The sequence below is a fragment of the Phoenix dactylifera genome, unplaced genomic scaffold (genome assembly GCF_009389715.1).
Source record: "Phoenix dactylifera cultivar Barhee BC4 unplaced genomic scaffold, palm_55x_up_171113_PBpolish2nd_filt_p 000026F, whole genome shotgun sequence".
Lineage (NCBI taxonomy): Eukaryota > Viridiplantae > Streptophyta > Magnoliopsida > Arecales > Arecaceae > Phoenix > Phoenix dactylifera.
In genome coordinates this window covers 3,130,191-3,151,967 of record NW_024067667.1, presented here as the reverse complement: position 1 = coordinate 3,151,967, position 21,777 = coordinate 3,130,191, and the positions used below count along the sequence as shown (strand labels likewise).

At 36.6% G+C, this 21,777-nt stretch overlaps 1 protein-coding gene and 1 non-coding gene across 3 annotated transcripts; both read left to right on the top strand.

Annotated features, from left to right (window-relative positions):
* The first annotated feature begins 3,582 nt into the window (after window positions 1-3,582).
* Window positions 3,583-12,428, top strand: LOC103713645. 2 transcript variants are annotated; one of them, XR_003386886.2, is made up of 3 exons: window positions 3,583-3,816; window positions 4,744-4,926; window positions 11,875-12,428. XR_003386886.2 is itself a non-coding variant. In XM_026807173.2 (2 exons), the coding sequence occupies exons 1-2, from the start codon at window positions 4,765-4,767 to the stop codon at window positions 12,040-12,042; spliced, it is 330 nt and encodes a 109-aa protein (XP_026662974.1). In that variant the 5' UTR covers window positions 4,750-4,764; the 3' UTR covers window positions 12,043-12,428. The 2 variants fall into 2 exon arrangements, 1 of the variants encoding a protein (XP_026662974.1); XM_026807173.2 differs by lacking the exon at window positions 3,583-3,816 and having other exon boundaries at window positions 4,750-4,926.
* LOC113463143 lies at window positions 5,202-5,311 on the top strand. The gene has a single exon (XR_003386888.2). It is a non-coding gene; the product is annotated as a small nucleolar RNA snoR97 (small nucleolar RNA).
* Window positions 12,429-21,777: the final 9,349 nt, after the last annotated feature.

The following is a 21,777-nucleotide window of genomic DNA, read 5'->3' as shown; positions in this document are numbered from 1 at the left end:
AGCCCGAAAACTGATCCTCTGTATTTTGGGGTCGCGCTGCCTTGGAGTCGACTCGAACTGTCTTGGAGTCGACTCGCCTCTCAGAGACGAAAATACCGTCTTCTGTCTTTGGGGTTGCGCTGTCTTGGAGTCGACTCGGACTTTGCGGGAGTCGACTCGGCTCACAGTGTCCGAAATTTGCTCTCTGACTTTTGCCTTGTTTTCCTTAGGAGTTGACTTGCCAGCCATCGGAGTCGCCTCGAGTTCTTCAGGAGTCGAGTCGGCTCTCAGGGTCCAAAATAACTTCTCTGTCTTTCTGTCTGTTACTCCCTGGAGTCGACTCGTTCTACTCTGGAGTCGACTCGGCAAGCATCGGAGTCGACTCGAATTCTTCAGGAGTCGACTCGAGGACTATTCTTTTGAATTTTTCTTTGAATTCGCTCCTCCAACTTGAATCCTTTGAACTTGAAACTTGGGCCAATAAATTGTAGCTTTCTTCCAATTTTTCTTGAGAGCTTTGGAGGCCTTCTTGTGTTCTTCCAACTTGCTATGTTCCTTACAAAATAAATATCTTTCTCCTTGCAACACAAACATTAGTATTTATACTTCAAGGTTTTGTGATCATCAAAATCAATCTTTAAATCAATCTTTGGGTCATCACCTAGATTATAGATAGCTACCTCTAGATCTTTCATAGCGAATTGGTGAGTCAACCATAATTTAACTTCAAACATCATGGGTGTATGGTTTCCCATGAGAAGAATATTATCGACATACAGTACAAGAAAGACAACATTAGGTCCCTTAGCCATCTTGGAGACATAGGACTCTTTTAGAATTTGTTCAAACATATACTCCTTGATTGACTAATCTTGTTTTTGCTTTTGGAGGCTTGTTTAGTACCATTAATTGGCCAGGCCAGCTTACACACTATGTTTTCTTTCTTTGGAGAGACAAATCTCTTTGGATGAACCATGTATGTATCTTTTTGCAAATCTCCATTGAGGAACACAATTTTGATAGCTATCTATCAGATTTCATAATCAAGTAAGCTGCTATGGCTACAAAAATCCTGATGGACTTCATCATAGTCCCGATGGAAAGGTTTCTTCATAATTTACTTTTTATACTTTAGTGTAACTTTTTGCTACTAGTCAAGCAACCTTCCCATCCACACTTTTTTCTCTCTAAAGATGTACTTGCACCTAATGAGTTTTATTCCTTTGCATAGCCAAAAGCTATAAGCCTTCACGGAATCTATTTTCCATTCCATGGCCACTCTCTCTTTGGAAGAATCGACCTCATCAATCAAAGTAGTCATACAATATCCATAATCACCATAAATGATGTTGCTAGATAAAGAAATAAGCATGAAATTAATAAAAACCAAATGCATGAACGTAAACATCTTATAATCATAGAAAATAGCTGATTAAATTAGAATTTTCGATTCAATAATGTCATTCTACTAGAGTATGGTACAATCTTTTAGTGTACCAACTTAATGTGGAAACCTGTTGAGTTCTCCATTCCATGGTAAATCCATTTTCGTCTATGCACTACAAGCGAGGCCAACATGATGAGTGGGTAGCATCTACCCTTCCATCTTGCGATGTATACTGATATTTCCAAGGTAAGATACTCAACCTTTTGTCACGGCCATTGATGAGAGCACAAAAGTGCGATCTACATACCATTTAAAATAGTATTATTGCTATCAAGATAACGATAATATCGCTAAATTAATATTATATTTTTGTTGAGTGTAAAAATCAAAGCTAAAATGCGCATCAGCAAGACTAAGTTCGGCCGCATAGAACAACTGTCAACCCGTGACCAAACCCCAGCCAACGGGGAGACAAGTCAACAGCCAACATCACACAGCAAGGGAGCCACATCAGCAATCCTTTTGGGTCACAGCCAGCCTTCCACAATGCTTCCATCCACGTTCCCAACATTCTTCCGCATCCCATCCTTCTGGATCGACGGTCCAATCATCTATCTTCAGCATCCCAAATATAGCTAAGGAAATTGAATGCCCATTGCAGTCCAAATGAAATAAAATTTGGTGGAGATGAAGTAGACATGTTAGGGTTTCATATGCATCAAGAATCAGGTCAATTGAAACTCCGAAGAGAAAGTTATGAGGTTGCAAAGTTAGGTTTCTCTAAACTGCCAGGCTGGGCTCTGATAATTGGACCTTTGTGTAGTATTTTGATGATTTTGGGAGCTACATAAGTCCAATTGAGCTGATTCAAATTTTGTTGGAAACTAAACTTCTAGGAATTTCCAATGAATATAATAACATAAAATTTAAAGATAATATGAGATCTGGAGAGCCTCCCGAACTTTATTGTGACGTTGGTACTTGAGGGTAAAGTTGGAAAAACACATGCAAGCGTGTCTAAGCCATGTTTTCTAGGATTTTAAGTCCGTAAACCCTATATATACTTGTGGAAACTCGCCGTTCAGAGGGATAAAAGATGGCATTACAAAGAAATCATGAAGAGGAGCCTCAAATTCATGGAGAGCTGATTTCTTTGGTAAAGAGTGATGGATGAACCTTTGCTTTATTGTTTCTTTGAAATAAACTCTGAACTTTTGTTCTAAATGATTTATATATATTGATATATTTTGAATTCTTGCATATTTATTTAGTAAATAGTTCTTGAATGGTTTATGTCTATTAATACATGGATTGCTTTAGTATTGGATTTGTCGTAGACGTAATAGGCACGACGAATGCTTAGAAATTGACTTCATGTATTCCTGAAATATATTCCATGATTAGATCTATTCTGCTTTTGAATCTCTAAATCAAGAACCGTAGAGTTTATTCCTTGGATGTAATATAGTCAAGGAAGATTTTGGATCTCTAACCATCTCTATTTCATTGAACTTTGTTTATTTACTTATTATTCTCTACTTTCAATTTTTAGAAACCATCTGAAATTACATCTAGAATTACGCTAATAACACATAGATCGCTCCATGAGGAATTGACCTCGGACTTCCGAGTTATACTACTTGTGCGATTCTTCTGTACTTGGGAGAGTAGTTTTGCGAACGTATCAAGTTTTTGGCGTTGTTGCCGGAGAGCGGCTAAATTGTTAGTATATTTTCGGATCTAATTAGAGATTTAGTTTAGGTAAGTTTCAGCCTTTTAAAAAAATAATAATAATAAAAAATAGACATCACTAGTAGAAAAATTCTTCAATACGCTCTCACATAATTTTTCATTAATCATAAAACTTATTATATTCATTCTATTTCTTTATTCATCAAGCTCTTTTGACCTTCTAAACTAGCGAATAACCATGCTTTTCAATGTTATTATGGAATTTAAGCTCCTTGTTGTCACCAATACCAGAATTATGAATTTAATTTTATCTTATATTTTTAGGCAAATCTAAAGGAAAGGGTGAAAAAAAATATTTTATTATAATTAATATTAATTCAGATTATATATATATTGATCATATGCGGAAATTATGGAAAATTTTACCGCACGTGCAGCGTCACCTGTGCATGTCAAAGTCAATTGGCGGACATACCTTTGGCCAAGTCTAAACCGCGTTTGCTGCAGTTGGGTGGAAAAGCACAAAAAGAAGCCCCTGGAATCGACATGGCGATCCGGTCAAAACCAAAACCCAGCCCTCACCGACAAAAACCATGGCCAGCAGCAGCCAGCAGGGCCTCTTGCCTTCGGAAACTCTAAGTCTCTCCGTCGCAAGGCAAAGCAGCAAGGCGCGAGCGCAGGCGAAGTCTACAGAAGCCGTCGTTCTTCTCTAGATCCCCGAATTTATTGGAGTAATCTGCCGTCTAATGGGGCTCCCGGTGAGTTTTCTTGTCCTCTTGCGCTCCCTTGATTGATGTCCTCTCCAATTCTTTCCACTCTGAAACTGAATGATGTGTCTTGGATCGGCTTCCGGATTTTTTATTGGTTTTAAGAGGATTCCTGGGGAAAAAAATTCTAGTTTAAGGTCTCTTATTACATGAATGTTTGATGGATGAGAAGTATTTGTTCGAAGCTGGGTTCTTTTCTTTTTTATTTTGTTCGCTTTAGCCAAAAAAAATGGGATCTTGAATCTTCCCTTTGAGGATTGGCGATTAAAGGCGTGAGTGATTGCTATAACCGAGCCTAGTTGCTCGGTTGATCACTGGAAATTGGAGAATGAGATCTTTCTTGAATGTGTATTCGTGCCAAGTGGAGAATCCTCTTCTGAGTTGTCTTCTTTTATATTTCAATATTTTTTTTCTAACTTTCTAGGTTTTCGTGCTGGAGAAATTGAAATCTTGCTCTGATAATTGTAATATGACTAAACTGAATAAATTACTGTCGAGTAACCGAAGCCTGGCCCAGTTTATAGCACTTGTAAAAGCCATTGGATGAAATTATGCAACTTGTTGAGTTGGTTTGATTATTGATCTTGATAGATATTAACTGATAATTTTGGAGAAATATCTAGGGGAACTTAATGTGATCTACACTTCAGAGTTCTCTTTGGAATGTTTCGATTGCTACTGTTGGATGATCACCTCTTTGTTAGCATTCATGGCCCTGGCCATATCTGGTTCAAAATTCTGAAATTGTAGGTGAATGACCCAAAAGGCCTTTTGGCTAAATGAGCTGAAATTTCGACCCCCCTCCCCCCACCTCCCCCAACTACATCCCTTTTCATTTCCCTTAAATGATAATTAGAGTTAACTTTAATTTGTTATGGACTAAGTTATAACAGTGCTCTTGGTATTCGCTTGTTACAGATCCACTGACAACTTCCTACAATGATGTCCAGACCTATGGTGCTTTTTTTCCTACTCTTGTTACTTATCATAACGTCTCATTTTGAGTGGAAGCAACAAATCTTGAGTGAAGTTGAAGCAAATCCATCAATCTCTCAAAGGAAGCAACATATGTTGGATAAGGAAGAACTTGTTAAAGAAAAGGTAACTCTCCTGCCATATCAATTGTGATGATAGTTTCTTGAGCTGCATCTTTTGGATAGGTACTGTTAAATTTTGACCCATCAAAATAAGTTCAAATTCTTTAGTCATTTGGCAGCAGTTTTAAAATTAAATTGTAGTAGATGTACCAAACATACTTATCCATTGCATTTACGTCATATGGATCATGTCTTATCTTTTGTCAGTTCTCATTTATGTATTATTGGACTGTCTTGGCATACATTGTTTTTGAGTTTTTAAGTGTCCTCTTGCTAAAATTTTCAAGGTGGCATTGGACGTCAAAAGAGAACTCATACAGTTGGTGTTGTCATCACCTTCGTCTCTGCTAACCAAATAGAGACTGGAGTTGAATAGCAACACAAGATATCTTTCATCTTACATGCATTGTTACGGATAGTGTTTTGGTTGTGATAATACATTATATTGAGCTTGTCGATGCTTTATTTATTTGTCCAAACGTTATTCACAAACATTGTTTTCAAGTTGGATGGTTGGGTCATTCCTTGCATTCCAAATTTGAGTACCTATAAAAGATCACTAGTTAAAACGTTATTTAACAATAATGAGAATATTTATACTGTTATCTAAGGTTTTGTCTTGAACTTATACTTGGGGAGCATGGGGGCTACAACAATTCATATTTGGGCTTAGTCTGTAATCAGCACAAGCTTTTTCTCAGTTTTGGAGAATTTTTTCTAGTTTTGGAGAATTTTTTCTAATTTTTGATTCATCTGTTCCACTCATTCATGAGTGCTATTTTGTGTAGTTTATGTACAAATTAGATTTATTTAAATTTGTAGTTTTGTGGAGTGTCAGGACTAGGTGAAGTTTTTCTTGTTTTTATCAAATTTTCCAGCTAATTCTCAGAACTGTTTTTTCTAGTGGATTTTTGAGTCCTATTATGACTGGAATTATCATCTAAGGTCCTATTTTACGTCTAGGTTAGTTCAGAAAAGTTTAAAAGTCATTAGGTTGATTTGGAAAGATTTTAATGGTCTTTTATGTAGGATGGAATAAGTTAGTATTTTAGTGATTTTTTATCTTTTTTTGTGTGGATACAATGGAGTTTTACATTGAGGGAATCCTATTTGGACTCAAATATTGTAAGTTGGTAACCTAGGCCCATTATAAGTAAGCTGAGAGTACTTTTATGGTTAGAAAACATTATGTGGCATAGCAATCCCATACCATGCTATTATAACTTACAGAATTGAGCTTAGCATGCCATCATGTGAAAGCAGTAATTGCATGTTTAGAGCATGTCCTGCTAGGTGGCTGTTAGTGTATCCTCATTGCGTCGCTCTAGGGTTGCAGTAATTGCCAATCACCTTCTAAGTTGCAAACCAAGCTAGTCCATTATCATTGTTCAAGTAACAGAGTTGTACATTGGACATTGTTTAAGGAAGTCTCTAGGTGGGTTATGGATTATATAAAGCTTAGAGAAGTATCATTTGTTTGCACACCATCTACAAATTGCCCTTGTGTTCGAAGTTATTAACCGCATATACATGACAAAGGCATGACCAAAGAAATGCTAGCACTGGTCAGATGCAGTTGACCAACATATCCTTGTACAGTGGAAATGACACAATCTTGCACATCTCCAAATGCATTTTAATTTGTAGTCAAAGACTTGTTTCGATACATGAGATTCTGGACACAGTAATGGACACACCAGACTCATATTAGAACATTTGAATATTCATGTTATAGTCATCTTTTACCCAATGATGTTGAGGATGGTGCTGATGGCTCATTTGCACGTCAATCCCCAGCCCCGCCCATCTCTTTTGGCGAGATGGTAGAGGTGCAACTTGCCCCATAGGACTTCAAAATGATTACTCGGTTTGCTCACTTTTAGCTTTGACTTCTTCATTGAAATTTGCCACCTTATCCCCACATCTCTCCTCTTGCCATGATGCATCGGATGTCATAAGATGTATTCAATCTGAAGGTGCTGTACAAGGATAGCATCAGCTCTATGAGTTGACCTGCTAGCACCAATGTATTCCTTGTGATGCGATCTGTCCGCATTAATGAATGTGAAGATGCCTACAAGGGATGGGTGCAATGCTACTCTCCCGCCTTATAGTGTTGTAATCATAAAATGTGAAACATCCATGCAGCCATGTATGTATGTTATACTTGAGCAGTGTACAGAGGCTAGATTGTTTGTGGAGAAGATTATGTCCACATAAACAACTAACCAACTTATGCATAATAAATATCATGAATAATATTTCATTAAGTAATTTAGTTATATTTTAACATCTAGTATTGAAGAAAATCAATTAGTTGAAACTACTAATTTTACAATATCGATAGGTTCCATCATATTCACAAGGAACATTTAACACTTTTATCAGAAGTAAGACATTATAATTTATTTATGTAACATCCAAATCTGAGAAGCTTTTCTCCAAAGTTGTAAGGAAAACATTATGGTGCAAATTGTGCCAAGTTTATTGTTTCATTAGCCCAGACAACATTGACAATGTGTTGGCATTGGCACCCTTAATTACAAATTAATAATAAAAAAGGATAATCATGTGGTGTGATTGCTTGGTTCCTTGTTGAGTGAGGGTGTCAAGGGAAAGTGGTAACATAAGAAAGCATTAGCATATTATATAGAATATGAAGAATGCATTTCTTAAAGAGTCTTTCTATTTAAAGCATTGGAAAGCTACTTTGACACCCTGACTTATTTTATTTACAAGGTTTTTTTTACTAGGGGAGCATTCCATCAAAGTTAAGTTGTCGGATTATTGCAGGACTTTGGACTTGTCCTAGAGTTATTTGCCATGCAAGGAGAGCTTATGATTTGGTTAATTAGATCAAAGGCATACTCTAGAGCATGTTGATTTAGAACCCCATTGCTTTTGATAAGCCACGTACATGTACATTAATCATGGATTACGATGGTAGCTTAACAAGTTCAGAATGCAATAAGCTGAGAGGTAAATGGAGCATATTTTAGTTTTATCTAGAAAGAAACATCAAATATATGCAATAGAAAATATTAATCCACAAGAAAAGTGAATTTGTGCTTCACAATTAGAACATGCTTCAATTCACACCAATATGCATGCATTTGTAGATGTGTAGCGGAAGTCAACAAAGTATCTTTCAAATCCTGTCCTTAGGGAAAAGCAAATTAGATAGCTGCCTTTGGCATCACATTCATTTTTTTCAAAAACAACAACAAAAAGAAACTCCATTTATATTTTTCAAAATTTTAAAGATAAAAAATGTTTGATATAATTAATTATTTTTTTAAAAAAATAAACATGATGATAGTAGTGGAGGTGATAGTAGTGGCAGTAGAGGTAATCGTAGTGTTGGCAGGGGTGGTGGGAGAGGTGTTGATGATGGCGTCAACAATGACGGTAGTGGTGGTGGGGTCTTAGTGATGTGGTGGAAATAGCAACAATGGTGGTAATAAAAGCAGTGGCGGCAACAGTGTAACGGGGGCATCAGGGTTGGTGGTGGCAATGACAACAACTATGGTGGCGGCGGTGGCAGTAATGGCAATTGTGGTGTGGTTGAGGAGGTGGTAGTGTAGCTAACTTGGTGGTGGCATCATTAGCGGTGTGGTGAAGGTGGTGGGGGTGGCGGTGCTGATGGAGGCAGCAAGTGACAAAAATGTTTGTGGTGGAGGGAACAATGGTTGAGGCGATGTTGGTGGTGGTAAAACATAAATTTCTTATTTTTGAAATATTGGATGTAAATATTTCTTTCTTTCTTTCTAGAACTAATGAAAATGATTTTTAGAAAATAGAAAGTAAAAGCAATAGCACCAAACATGTTTCTTGTCTCGATTTCTGTGATTTTGTTTTTACAAATAGACAAAAATTAAAATTAATGCCAAATGGACTCTTATATTATGATATCTTCATCTTGTAGTAGGGTAGCAAAGAAATGATTCTTGCACAATATTAAGTTTGATGGCAATGGTGGCTTTTACCTAGTACTTTGAGTGAAGTTCAAGTACCATTGGAGGGGAAAGACAGTCAAACAGAAAAAGAACTCAAATTAACCACACCATTAAGTCATATTGATCACCTGTTGTCTAAGCAAAGAATAGAGGATGAGAATGAGTTAGAATATTAATAGGAAGGGAGATAGAAGATACAGGGGAGAAAATGTTGATCGAGTTTCCTATCAAGTATTCAATGACCTTGAAGCTAATGGAATATCTGGTCATGGGACCAAAACATATTTTGATTAAAAAAATATATGGTATGGTAATGCTAGCATAACTCGATTTATCACTCAATTAGGTGGAGCTTGTGGCAACTTGAGTTATCCATCCTAGTTGGAAAAATGCAATCATGCTGGTGCCAGTGACAAATAGTGAGGATTGGTAAGTTGTTGGGAGGCCAAAACTGGGGTTGGAAGGAATAATACTCCATCTCAGAGCCGAATGCAAATGACATTGCAACATAATTCATGCAAAACGATTCTAGGGGACCGTTAGGTGACTGACTGCCACCAGCGAGGCTAGAGAAGGCATGAGATGAGGGGTAAGACTGTCTCACTACCTTCAGAAGGAGGAAGTTGCAGATGTGGCCTTGCAGAATGCCTTGGTGGAATCTCATATGGCCCCTAAATAGGAAACAAGAGACTCAGAATATGTTTCCTCTTTTCACTAGATCCCTATAACTTATCATATTAATACACAACAGACTGTTCCTTTTTAAAGAAGGTGATCGCATGGTAAGACAACAAACAATTGTACTCTTACCAAATCAAATCTATTCCCTAACACATAAACACAATATTCTATATACTCACAGAACAGCCAACTCTAGAAGATATATTTTAAAAATTCTCATAGCAAAAGATCTGGATTTTGTCAAGAAAGACCAACGAAGCGAAAGCTTTGGTTAACTGGTTGTTTTTCTCACTTTCAAATGCTTGGGTCAAACAGATATCGAGCCCATGGGATATGTTCAAGATTGATCCGTAATTAGTTAATAGAGATCAATAATAAGTTTTATCCGCATCTACATAGCATGTTTTGTAAGCTCACAATATCAATGAATGGTATATTTGAAGTTACAAAAATACTTTGGCCTTGGGTTTGGCTCTTGTATAATTGCTTGGTTGCTACACTAACAAATTGTAATATAAAAAGGTAGCAAAGGATACAGTTGTGGTGTCAACTGTTCTGCTAAATTTTGAAGCTTTGAACTACTAATCCCTTTAGTGTTTAAGCTCATTCTTTGTATCAATTCTTCATCCATTGTATATTTTCAGTCTTAGGATTGTCTAACTCAAAAATATGCAACTTCTTTCGAACATGATCATTTGTAAATAGTAGAGAAGTTAATGCTTAGAAAAGTCTCTTAAGTGACTTAGCTTTTATCAAAACAATTCTTGAGAGTAAAGGAGTTTATGTTGCCATATATATAGATTCATGACTTTGAATGAATGGCATAGTCACAAATTTCCAACTATTGGACTGCACACTTTATTTTAAGTCTTTGGAAAAGGATTGACAATTCAAAATCCATAATTGACCATTCAAATTAAAGATCCAAACCATTGAAGATGATCTAAGCTATAAAGTTCGCGTATAAACTAAAATTCATGTGTTTGCTAGTTTCCAACCTAAGCAATCAAGTAGGTGCAACTGATACCATTAATTTTTGTAGTTACTTGATGCATAGATTACTGACATTAAAATGCACGAGTTTTGATTTTTAGGCATTTTTTTTTTGGTGTAGATAGGTAGATAAATATAGTTGGACACTGTACACTTAATTTAAATCTTTGGAAAATATTTAACAATTAAAAATCAATGATCAACATCCAAATTAAAGATCCAAACCATTGAAGATGATCCATGTTATAAAATTTTCATAGAAACCAAAATTCATATATTTTGGTGCTTTCTAACCTAAGCATCAAGTAGGCGCAACTAAACTTGTTCATTTTGTAGTCACTTGGTGCATAGATTAGATAATAAACATAAATTTTGATTTTTAGGCAATTTTTATGGTATAGATCTTCTTTAATGGCATGAATCTTCAATTTGGATGGCCCATTTAAAATTTTTAAATCTTTTTAAAAAAATTTAATAAAATGATCACAGAGTTTATGTTTCTTGCTCACATTTCTGTTTGTAATAGATTAGTTCAGGGTGGATGAGTTCAACTTTCAGATTCTTTACCTCACTCTCAGTCATGTGCAATCCTACTGTTTGACTTTAGATAAACTCTAAACCAAATTTCTTTTTAAGCAACTTGCAGCCCATTTGGCTTCCCTTTGTTATTGTCTACTGTGTTGTCTAGTGAGGCCAAAACCTTCCAAGTTGAACGAGGTTCTCTTGCTGCATATTTGCGACCTAATATGACATGAAATCCAAGTGGATGAGCCTGACTTCTTAAGTTCAATACTGAGGGTTATCGATTCTTTTATCCTGATTCGTGCTTATAGGTTGATCTGTAAAGGACCTTCCTGTTTGTATCACATTATATAGTTAGCTTTCTGCTATCAAGTACCTATGTTACCTGAAGATGAGGTCTTGCATGTGCAGAATGTAGCTTGCAACTTAGGATAGGAACATGCTTGTGTATGCTTTTTTATTCTCCGATTTAACTTGGAAAGAGCTCAAGTCAAGTGATCTTGACTTTTTTAAGTAGATAAACCATCGGTAATCTTAGAAAAATTTAGATGAACAATCTGCCTCTGGGTGAAATTATGTTGCTTACATTTGAAGTCTGTTATACTGAGAATTTGAATTCACAATGTTGAAACTCAAGCTGTTGTTTTAGCTGTCTTGGCACGGTAGAAGTCCAAAATAGAACCTTCATTCATGCTAATTCTGCATTGATTGCTTTTCTTTTATTTTCTTTTTTTCTTTTTCCTTTTTATTTGGTTATTAATGTTTCCTTCATTTACTTCAGAACTATTTTTTTCTTGCAGATAATCTTATCTCAAGAAAATAGCATTCGACAACTCAATATGCTTGTCCAGAGCCTTCAGCGACAGTTGCTGCACTGCCGAGGGAGCAATAAAACAATACATGGAACTGAATCATCTGTGACTGAAAATGTTAATGAAGTTGAGAAGCAGCTGATCCTGGAAGATTAATGTTACATGATTTGATTTGGAGCTATCTAGCTGCAATGGGCGATAGTTCATACTGGAATCATATTTATTTACTAGTCACAGTCATTCAGGTGATCAAAATCAAGACATCACAATGCTATAACATCCTTCATACAGAGATGGTTTAATTGCCTGATAAAGGGGATGTTGGCAATATGAAATCTTTATTTTGCGTATTTTGTCTTAGTATGGTGAATTCTTGTTGCCCTAATGTGTAATTATCTAACTATGTTTGTTTTAATTGGTACTATCTTTTCTGAAGTATCATATTACTATAGCCATTGCTACTGAAGCTTTCTGAATCATTGGTTATAGGATCATGCTGTTTCCAGTGGACACACACTTTTCATCAACTAGCTTGTAAAACATGCATGTTTGTGGGTTGGTGCTTGTAACAATAATCGTAGATGATGCAGTATGAATCATTTGTATGGATCAGTTTTCGCTCATCAATATCAAACTCCTCTACAGAGGCATCTAATCAATAGTGTGATTATTCTTCAATTCTACTCTATCAAGCAAGGCCGTACAATTCAAAATGTCTTCATTGGTGCGAATATTATTTTGAGTTCTGCCAATGGGCAAGGTTAGATTTGGGTTCGAAAAACCCTTAACTATAAAATCAGGTAGGAAAAAAATACTTTTATGTCCAATACATTTATTTTTGCAAAAAATGTCAAGCAACTCAAGAATATCATTTTAAAGGACACTCGGTGTGGTGTATTCTAATTTCTCGGAATTGGTATTATGAAGTGTGCCATTAAATGAAGCGAAATGGTTGGTGCAAGAAACCTGAGTAATTTTTGAAGTGATCTTTCTGAGTTATAGTAGCACCCCTTTTATTTTATATGGATCCATATTTATTATATAAATCCAATTAACTCAGCACTTGTCAATTATATGTTTTAATAAATGAAAATGAAATAGTGTTAAACATCAAAATAAATCAAGAAAGAATTTTGCATCACTTTTCCTTTCTAATTTAAGAAACTAGAAAATAAAGATTTTATATCTACTTTTGAGCTTTTAAAAATAAAAACATATTTATTATAGTCAATTTACTTTTATTTTTATAAGTACAAAGAAAATAAAAACCTACCTCTCTCTCATATTTGGTTGTGGCAATGCTGGTAATGGTGGCAGTGACCGTAGAAATAGTCATAATAACAGTAGAAGTGATGGTAATATTGAGTCGGTAGCAATCATGATAATAGTGGTAATGGTAACTATAGTGGCAATATACTAGTGGAGGTGGTGAAAGGGATATTTAAAAAACGAGAAAGAGTTCAATATGATAAAATTGAGTTCCTACATAGAGATAATGAGTTTAGTTTTATATATAGAAGAAAGAAACAATAATACTGGTTTCATCTTGATTTTTCTGTTTTCATTTTTAGAAACAAAAATTAGAGAAAAAAGGTAAGACGAAGTAGGCTCAAAGCAAGAAGAAGGAATTAAAAGTGAAGAACCAAAATATATAGTACTTTAATGTATTCTTAATATTAATTATGAAGCTTTTTGATTTTTTGAATTCATTATTAGGTAGGAGTTGGCTTACTACACAATTATCACAACTCTAGAAGTTGGGGGATGGATTTTAAGGGTTTATTTTGCACATAATGACCTATTGAGTTAAAAGGTCAAACTCATGCTTGATCTATTTATATTCGAGTTGGTTTTGGCTAATCTAAACCTGGCACAAATACAATCTTAGAAATCCTTATCCAAACCTAGGTATATCTTAGGTGGACAGGTTAGTTATTGCAAGCCATAATATTTATACTAGAATTAGGAATTCTCATGATTTAGCTAAATTTCGATCAAACCCTTTAAGATTGTCATGCCCTAACCCAACCCAACCACCCAAGCTAGACATGTGACAATGCATGTTTTTTAAAGTTTAACCTCTTAAAATATGCAAATCTTCGAAAAAAATTATATATCAATTTATATCAATGCCCCCTCCTCTTTTAATAGAATTGCAAATGCTCTTCTATATTTCAAACTGCTACAATATCAACTCTACATTTTGCATATTGCTCAAATAGCTCTAAAATCTATCCAATTTCATCATGACTCGCCCGAGGTGCCTTGTAGGGTAGTTGACGAGGATGAGGTTGTCTAATATAGACTTGAGTTGATCATGAGCCATATTTAATTGTCTAGGTGCCAAAATATATGCAAGGTGCCAAAAATTTCTGCCAAAGGAGTAGCCCTATCTCCTCTTCTCTCTCTCTCTCTCTCTCTCTCTCTCTCTCTCTCTCCTCGCTGGAATGATAGAAATCAATGGGTTTTGAGAGCATGAAGAACAAGAAGGTGAGCTCCTCCTCCGATGGCCTGGTGGACCTGATGAGCCCTCTCCTCCTATCTCACGCCTCTTTTGCCCACCTCTCCTCTCAAACCAAGACCTTCACAAACATCTTCATCATAATCATTGGTGCTGGCATCCTTGGCCTCTTCTACACCTTCATGCACGTTGGGTGGGCCACTGGCACCCGCCTTGTCGCCATCATTGCCCTCACCTTTTACTATATGCTCTTACTCTTCGAGACCTATTACAACCTCGAACACAACTAGGGCTTCTCTAAGATGGCCTCCTTGGATGACCTTAGCCTTGCCATCGCTGGCTCCACTGGCCTCACCGTCGTTTACATGATGATCATCCTCAGCCAGGCCGGCTTCTGCGTCGGTTCATCTTCGTCTCCAACACCCTAACCCACTTCTACCGTCTTTCCTATTGTGAAGACCAATGCGGGCATGTGTTTAGTCCTACGTTGATTATTCGTTGGATAGATTTTGGGTATTTATATAGGATCAAGAAATCCAAATAATATCTTCTATCTAGTTTTTGTGGATGAGGTCATAGGTTGTTACCCCTATAATCCGTTCCTATTTCCTCAACCGCCCCCCCCCCCCCCCAAAAAAAAAAAACCCATCTACATCAAGGCCATGCTTCCCTTCTAGCTTGGCCTCAACTCCATCAAAACCCTCAACCCTCCTCATTCCCTAACATCTTTACCGATATTGTCGATCTCAACACCATGGTCGTCATCCTCTGTGAGGATGTCGTTTCTTCCTTGCCCACCCCCCACCTCTCCATGCCTTCGCTGGCCCATTCCTTCTCCTCTATAGTGTCAGCATTGCCGTCTACACCCTCGAGGGCATCGACATGGTCCTCCTTAAGGCCAAGGCCGCCGACAAAGCCAAATTCGATAAGATCCATAGGCTCTCCATGTCCTTCGTCACCCTCATTTATGGCCTCTCTAGCATACTCGGCTACTTCATCTTCGGCGATGACACCCCTGACATCATCACCACCAGCTTGGACATCGGCATTGTCACCGTGCTGGTCTAGTTGGGGCTCTGTATCAACCTCTTCTTCACATTTCTAGAGATGACGGATCCTGTGTACAAGTGGTGGAGAGGTGGTTCTACGAGAAGAGGTACTATGCTTGGTCGTGGTGGTTGCTAGTGGTGGCAGTGAGCTGTGATGCTGGTGCCTAACTTCACCAACTTCCTCTTGCTAGTAGGAAGCAGGGTGTGCGTCATGCTCGACTTCGTGCTGCTAGCGGCATTGCATTGAAAAGTGTTCGAGATGGAGCTAGAGTTGGTGTCGTGGCCGTCGATGTGGGGATTGTGGTGGAATCATGTCGTCTCCCCAAGAGATCTTCTACTATGTTGGGGCTAGGATGGTGTTTTTGGTAGGAACTTTTGACATCTAGCGAGTATTTTGGCACTTAGATACAACTGAGTCCGCATCAGACAAGTTCCTCCATATCAGCTGCATGTATCCATTTCCAATAAGCGATGATGGAAACTGGGCGGATTTTGGTTCTATTTAAGCAGTATACAAAATACAGGATTGACATGGTAGCAATTTGAAATACAGAGATATATTTGCAATTCCATACAAAATGCATAATAGTTTATGGTTAATATTGGTGTAACTATTAACCTAAATTTAGATATTTCACTAGAAAATTAAGTACTAAACCTTTCATCATGCAAGAGTGCAAATCTATCCTCCACATTAAAGGACGGTCCAAAGGAGACCTGCGTGCGATGTATGTTCGGTTTTTTCACAGCCACATATCAATCATAGTAAAAGATGCCAAAACATCTATAGCAACCGCTTATTTTCTAGCTATTTGGTCAAATGTGTGGCACGTGTCAGGCTTCTTCGCATCTCTATGTTGGTTGCAGCATAGATCAGTTATAGCGCCCCCTCATGTTTCGTGACCATTTGATCGGATGCACCGCTACATTATATTTAAGTTTTCTAGAAGCTCAATTCACTCCCTTCTTGGGTTGCATAGCTAGGCAACAAGGAGTATATACTTTCTTCTCTCTAGAGGAGCATAGTTTTGTGTATGTGTATGTACAAGATCATTAGATCACAACATGCGAGGGCTCACATAAGAAAGAGTTGAGGAGAGCATACGAGGGGGATCTCTAAGGGAACATGCACGCCCAATTAGAAAAGAGGGGAATGGGGCTCAAGCAGGTCAAGTTATAGTTGGTTTGGGTTATTACATAGGTCATACTACTTAATTTTCTTCCCCTATTTTGGGTAGACTCAATATCATTTCTATTTTCAATAATAGAGTACTACCTACTATATTAATTTATTAGTATAAGATGTGAAAACTCTCTTTATGATGCACTAAGAAACTCAAAGAAAGTGAGTCTATTCCTTCTTCCAATCAATTTTCATTATGATAGTTACTAAAATATATGACAAAGCATCTAAATTGAGAATTCACTATGTTGATCATGATCTAGACATATTAATATATATATATAGATTAAAAATTAAAATATTTTAATTCTTAAATCATAGGAAAATATGCTCATATATCATTTTAGCTATATATTTTTGTACTCATTTGGTACACTGGTTAGATGCAATTAGAACACATGATTTGTGTAGAAATCATGATCAATGATGTGGATCTCCCATTTAGGTGTCCTATTATTGATTTTTAGATGTGTAGATACCCTTTTCTCTTGAAAGAAGCATAATTCATCCTATATTTGTGTGTGGGTATGTATATATGTGTGTGTGTGTGTGTGTGTATATGTATGTATGTATGTATCCATGCATGCATGCATTTACATATATACATATGTATATATGTATGTATGTCTTATTTTGCTAATCACATATATCATGACAATGTTCTATGGATCTTTCAATGACTAGTATGAGAGTCGATACTTGAGAGTATAGTTGATCTCAGTTTTATTCTATATTGGCCAATATTCAGTTTTTCTTATATATTGGCAAGGCTAGTGGAATATTCCTCAGCTTGTCACATAGATTGACATGATTTATCTCACTTCTTCATCCATATTTCCTATCTCCATCCATCCACATTCATGCCAATAAAATTTTTCAGATCGTTGGGATTCCCCATTCGTGCTTCAATCACCCTTATGGATGTTAGAAGTCCACAATGTAATTATAGGCCAATGGCCTCCTAAACACCGGGAGTGGATGTTATAACTTTTTTCTGGTAGATCCACGAATCCTACCTAAATGAAACATTGAATTGTTATAATCTTTAACAATAATGATGGATTCAAAGATAACAATCCATCCTAAGCTTAACTTCAAGGCTCAAACACAAGTCTGTAGAACTAATTCATCCTATATTAAGCAATATACAGTTTATGTTTACACTAGTTACAACTTATTATTATTTGTTTTTGTTTATCATTTATGCATAGGCGATGCGCCTTATAACTTCTTAACTTCAAGGCTCAAACACAAGTCTGTAGAACTAATTCATCCTATATATACGCAATATACTGTTTATGTTTACACTAGTTATAACTTCTTATTATTTGTTTTTGTTTGTCATTTATGCATAGGCGATGTGCCTTATAACTAGTTTTGTATAGAAATTAGAATATTTTCTTTTATGCTTTATAGCTCTGTTCCAAAAATATTTCCTACTCTTAAAAGACCAATATCCCTAAAGGTGAAAATGCAAAAACCTTTTACATCTTTGTTACAGGATTCTATGGCTTGTGCTTAATAATGTATAATCAGGAACTAGACAACATTTTATCGTAGTCCTAGTTATATGAAATCCTTATATTGCTACCATGATTATGAGCTAAACATATCAAAGTAGTGATTGAACAACTCTACACACTAGTAATGTCATTGAAACTCATTAAGATTTTTTTTTTTCAAAATGGAAAACATTAAAGTTCAGTTTCACTTAACATACTCTTATGATATATATCGGTTGCATGTGCTACACTTATTTTCACACACTATAAGACATACAAGTATATATACATCTTCTTTTTTTTTCTAATACAGCAACAGCAATATTTCCCTGAGAACTGTTTGAAGTTCCTGCAGTTTTTTCCTCCAAGTCCATTGAGCAATCCCCAGCAGTAGCTGATTTCATTCATTGAATAACTTTAAATCTAAATCTTTTCCAAGCTGGAGAGTAATGAAGCCTCTAGATTTTCCAGTTTGTAGTCAATTAATGCTCTGTAATTTTCTTTCAGCCGATAAGTACCCCCTCACGCATCTGACTAGAAATAAAGCTGTGCACATGGGCTTGTGAGTAACTACCAACCGAGTAAAGCTTAATTCATTAATTAACCATAGGCCACATAACTTGTTTAAAGCTTGTTTTCTCACAAATAAAGAAGGAAAAGAAGAAGAAGAAGAACTAGAAGAAGAAGAAGATGCTGTCTGGAGCTTGATAAGGGGGACAGCTCGGAGTCAAAACTATTTGTACTGCTAGTTCTAATGAACTTATGATGTTTGATATTAAATTGTTCCATTGTGGTAGGATGGTGGAAATTTTGAATAGTTCACCTATTCCTACTGGGTAATTAGTATTTGGCCTGCAACTAAAAAAGCAATCTACCTAAAAAGGGAGGCATATTTTAAAGTTGGACATGGGTGCAACTGTGAAGGCACACGTGGACTATAAATAATACAGATGTCCAGTAGACCCATGACCCATTATAAACTCCATGCACTCAGACTGTAGTGAAATATAATCTCTTTTAATAGTAAACCAGAATTCTGGAGTATCCATGAGAGTATGTGATGTGATATCACATTGTTATAATGATTTCATCTCCATCTACCCTCTCATATGCACGGCCGCTGCCAAAATGTAGCATCGCAAACTAAATCTCTATTTTTCATAATTTATATCTCCAGAATTGTGGTGGGAAATGATTTGTAGCTTAACACTCTAATGATCTGTTTAGCTATTTCTACAGCTGTGGGCTAAAAATTCTGTAGAACTTGTAAATTGAACCGTCTATTTAAAGTATGATCTTGTATCAATCAAACTCGACTCAGCTCAAATTCTGCGGAAAGAAAGAAAAAAATCTATGGAGATCTAGGCTAGATTTAGACAGATTTTTAGAAAATAGAAGTTAGATGGGCTAACAGTCTAATTTCTACAAAATTTTTAGAACAATACTGTAGGGACATCCAAATAGGCTTTAAACTGGTAGTTTTATCCTCTCCTCAACTTCTCTTAGCTCCTACAATAATTGTATAAAATAATTAGGAAATTTTTCTTTCCTTTTAACATTTTAAGAAAATCTGTGGTCCTTGATGATTCCCTGTAATGGAAGGAAGCCAACTGTCCAAAGGCTATGGGGACGCAACTTGAGGGGTGCGGGGTGTCCAAAACCGATGCACTCATTTTTCGAACTTAATTAAACAAGCCCCCCTCTAATATGCATACGGCTCCCAAATCTCTTCGGATTAGATTTATTTGGGATAAAATATCCATAGTATATCTTCTACATAAATTTTATTTTTTATTTTTTATAAACTTCTATATTTAATTAGCTAAGAATCTTGCTCTCGTTGGTATACCATTCAAACCTTCAGTCACATGTAGTAGTCAAGGATTCTTAACAAACTAGGAAGCCAGAGCCGGCATAAAAATATTTCATATCTCCATTTTCGAAGTTGTTATTGAGTCAGATCATCATTTTTGCTTCTTTTTTTTCATATTATTGTCTATACTTGCTAAGATTTTTTTTTCAAAAGAGAATTTTTAATGTTAGAAGCATCATGAGTATGGACAATGTCCATAACAGAAAAGTTTTAATCAGTTTGAGGCCATGGTGGTGCATAGCCATAGCAACACTAGTTATTATCCTATTGTTACTTTTTTAATTAGTTTAAGGCTATGGTGGTGCATAGCCAAGGTGGTGCATGGTGCCCTCCTTTAGTGCACACACCTAAGAATTTTTGTTTCCTTACCACTTTTCTCGTACCCCGGCTCTATTGGTGGGCGTGGCCCTTAGTCATATCGATATGGCGAAGAAAGGAGGAGGGCATGCACGGATGTCTCCCTCCCTCTATTTCTTCTCCCCATACTAATTCCTTGAACATGCTTCTCTCTCTTTCTCTCTCTTTCTCTCTCTTTCTTTCTCTCCCTCTCTAAACCTCATCTCTCTCTACCATTGTCATCCTTTTGTGATTATGTCGATTGGACAACAACCGACCTTGAGAATACTTTCTGGTCCCCTATTTTGTAGCTAAGTCATCCCCTACTTTTCTTGTGTCCCCTTGTCGCTCGGTTGCTTGCCTCGCTGAACCCATAGACACAAACAGTCATGTCCCTCATCCTTGCCACAGCTGTTGGACTTCCTCCCTTCTTGAGCGATGAGCCTCCAAATGACCTCTCCTTCTCTCTCTCTTCTTCTTCTTCTCTCTTTATCTCCTTCATCTCTCCCTCTTTCTCCTCTCTATCCCATCTCCCCTCTTTCTCTCTTTCACCCTCCTATATCAAGCCATAGGGCTGGTAGGTGAACCCAACCCCCTCTCTCACTCCCTCTCTGTCTCCCTCCCACTATCTCCCTCTCTTTCTCTCCTGCCCTCTCTCTCTCTCCTTTCTACTCTATCGACACTCTTTCTCCTTTCTTTTCTCAACTTCTTTCTCCCCCTCTCTCTTTGAGTCCGTCCAAACCCGGCTCACTCTCTCTCAATCTTTCTCTATCTGTTCTCTTCCTTTTCCTCTCTCCCTCCATCTCTTCTTTCTCTCTCAAAGTTGACCTCAACTGCTGGTAAAAAATGTAGGGCTAGGGCTAAGGTCAAAAACCTTGATTTTGCATTTTAAAAAATAAAAATTAGTAGATGATTAATTTAATTAGTGAAGCAGTTGATTCTAGATTTTATGAAGAATTTAATTTCTATGATTATATCAAATATTAATTTTAAGTGAATTGGGTATGTTAAGTTGTACTTGTAAACTGAGTTGACATGTTTCGCTACTAGTAGAGGTAAGGATCTCCACGTATGATCGTTTGTATGAATATGGATATTTTATATATGTTTGTATGTATCATATATTGATGGCTTTAATGTTGTACGGATCATGATACTATTTACTTTTACATGGACTATGGTATTAAATTATGCTTTAATGTGGTAAGCATGTAATATAGTATTTATTTATAAAAGTTAGATTTTACATATTTGGATGATTGGATAAGAGGAAGTTGGACTAGCCACGTGATATGGATTTCTAATCACAGGCTGAAGCATGACACTATGATTGCTAGCCATGGGCTAAAGCATGGTATTACAGTCGCTAGCTACGGGTTGAAACATGGTACTACGATTACTAGTCACAGGCTAAAACATTATGCTATAGTTAACCAGTCACGAGCTAAAGCATGATGTTGCAATTTGCCAGCCACGGGCTGAAGTAT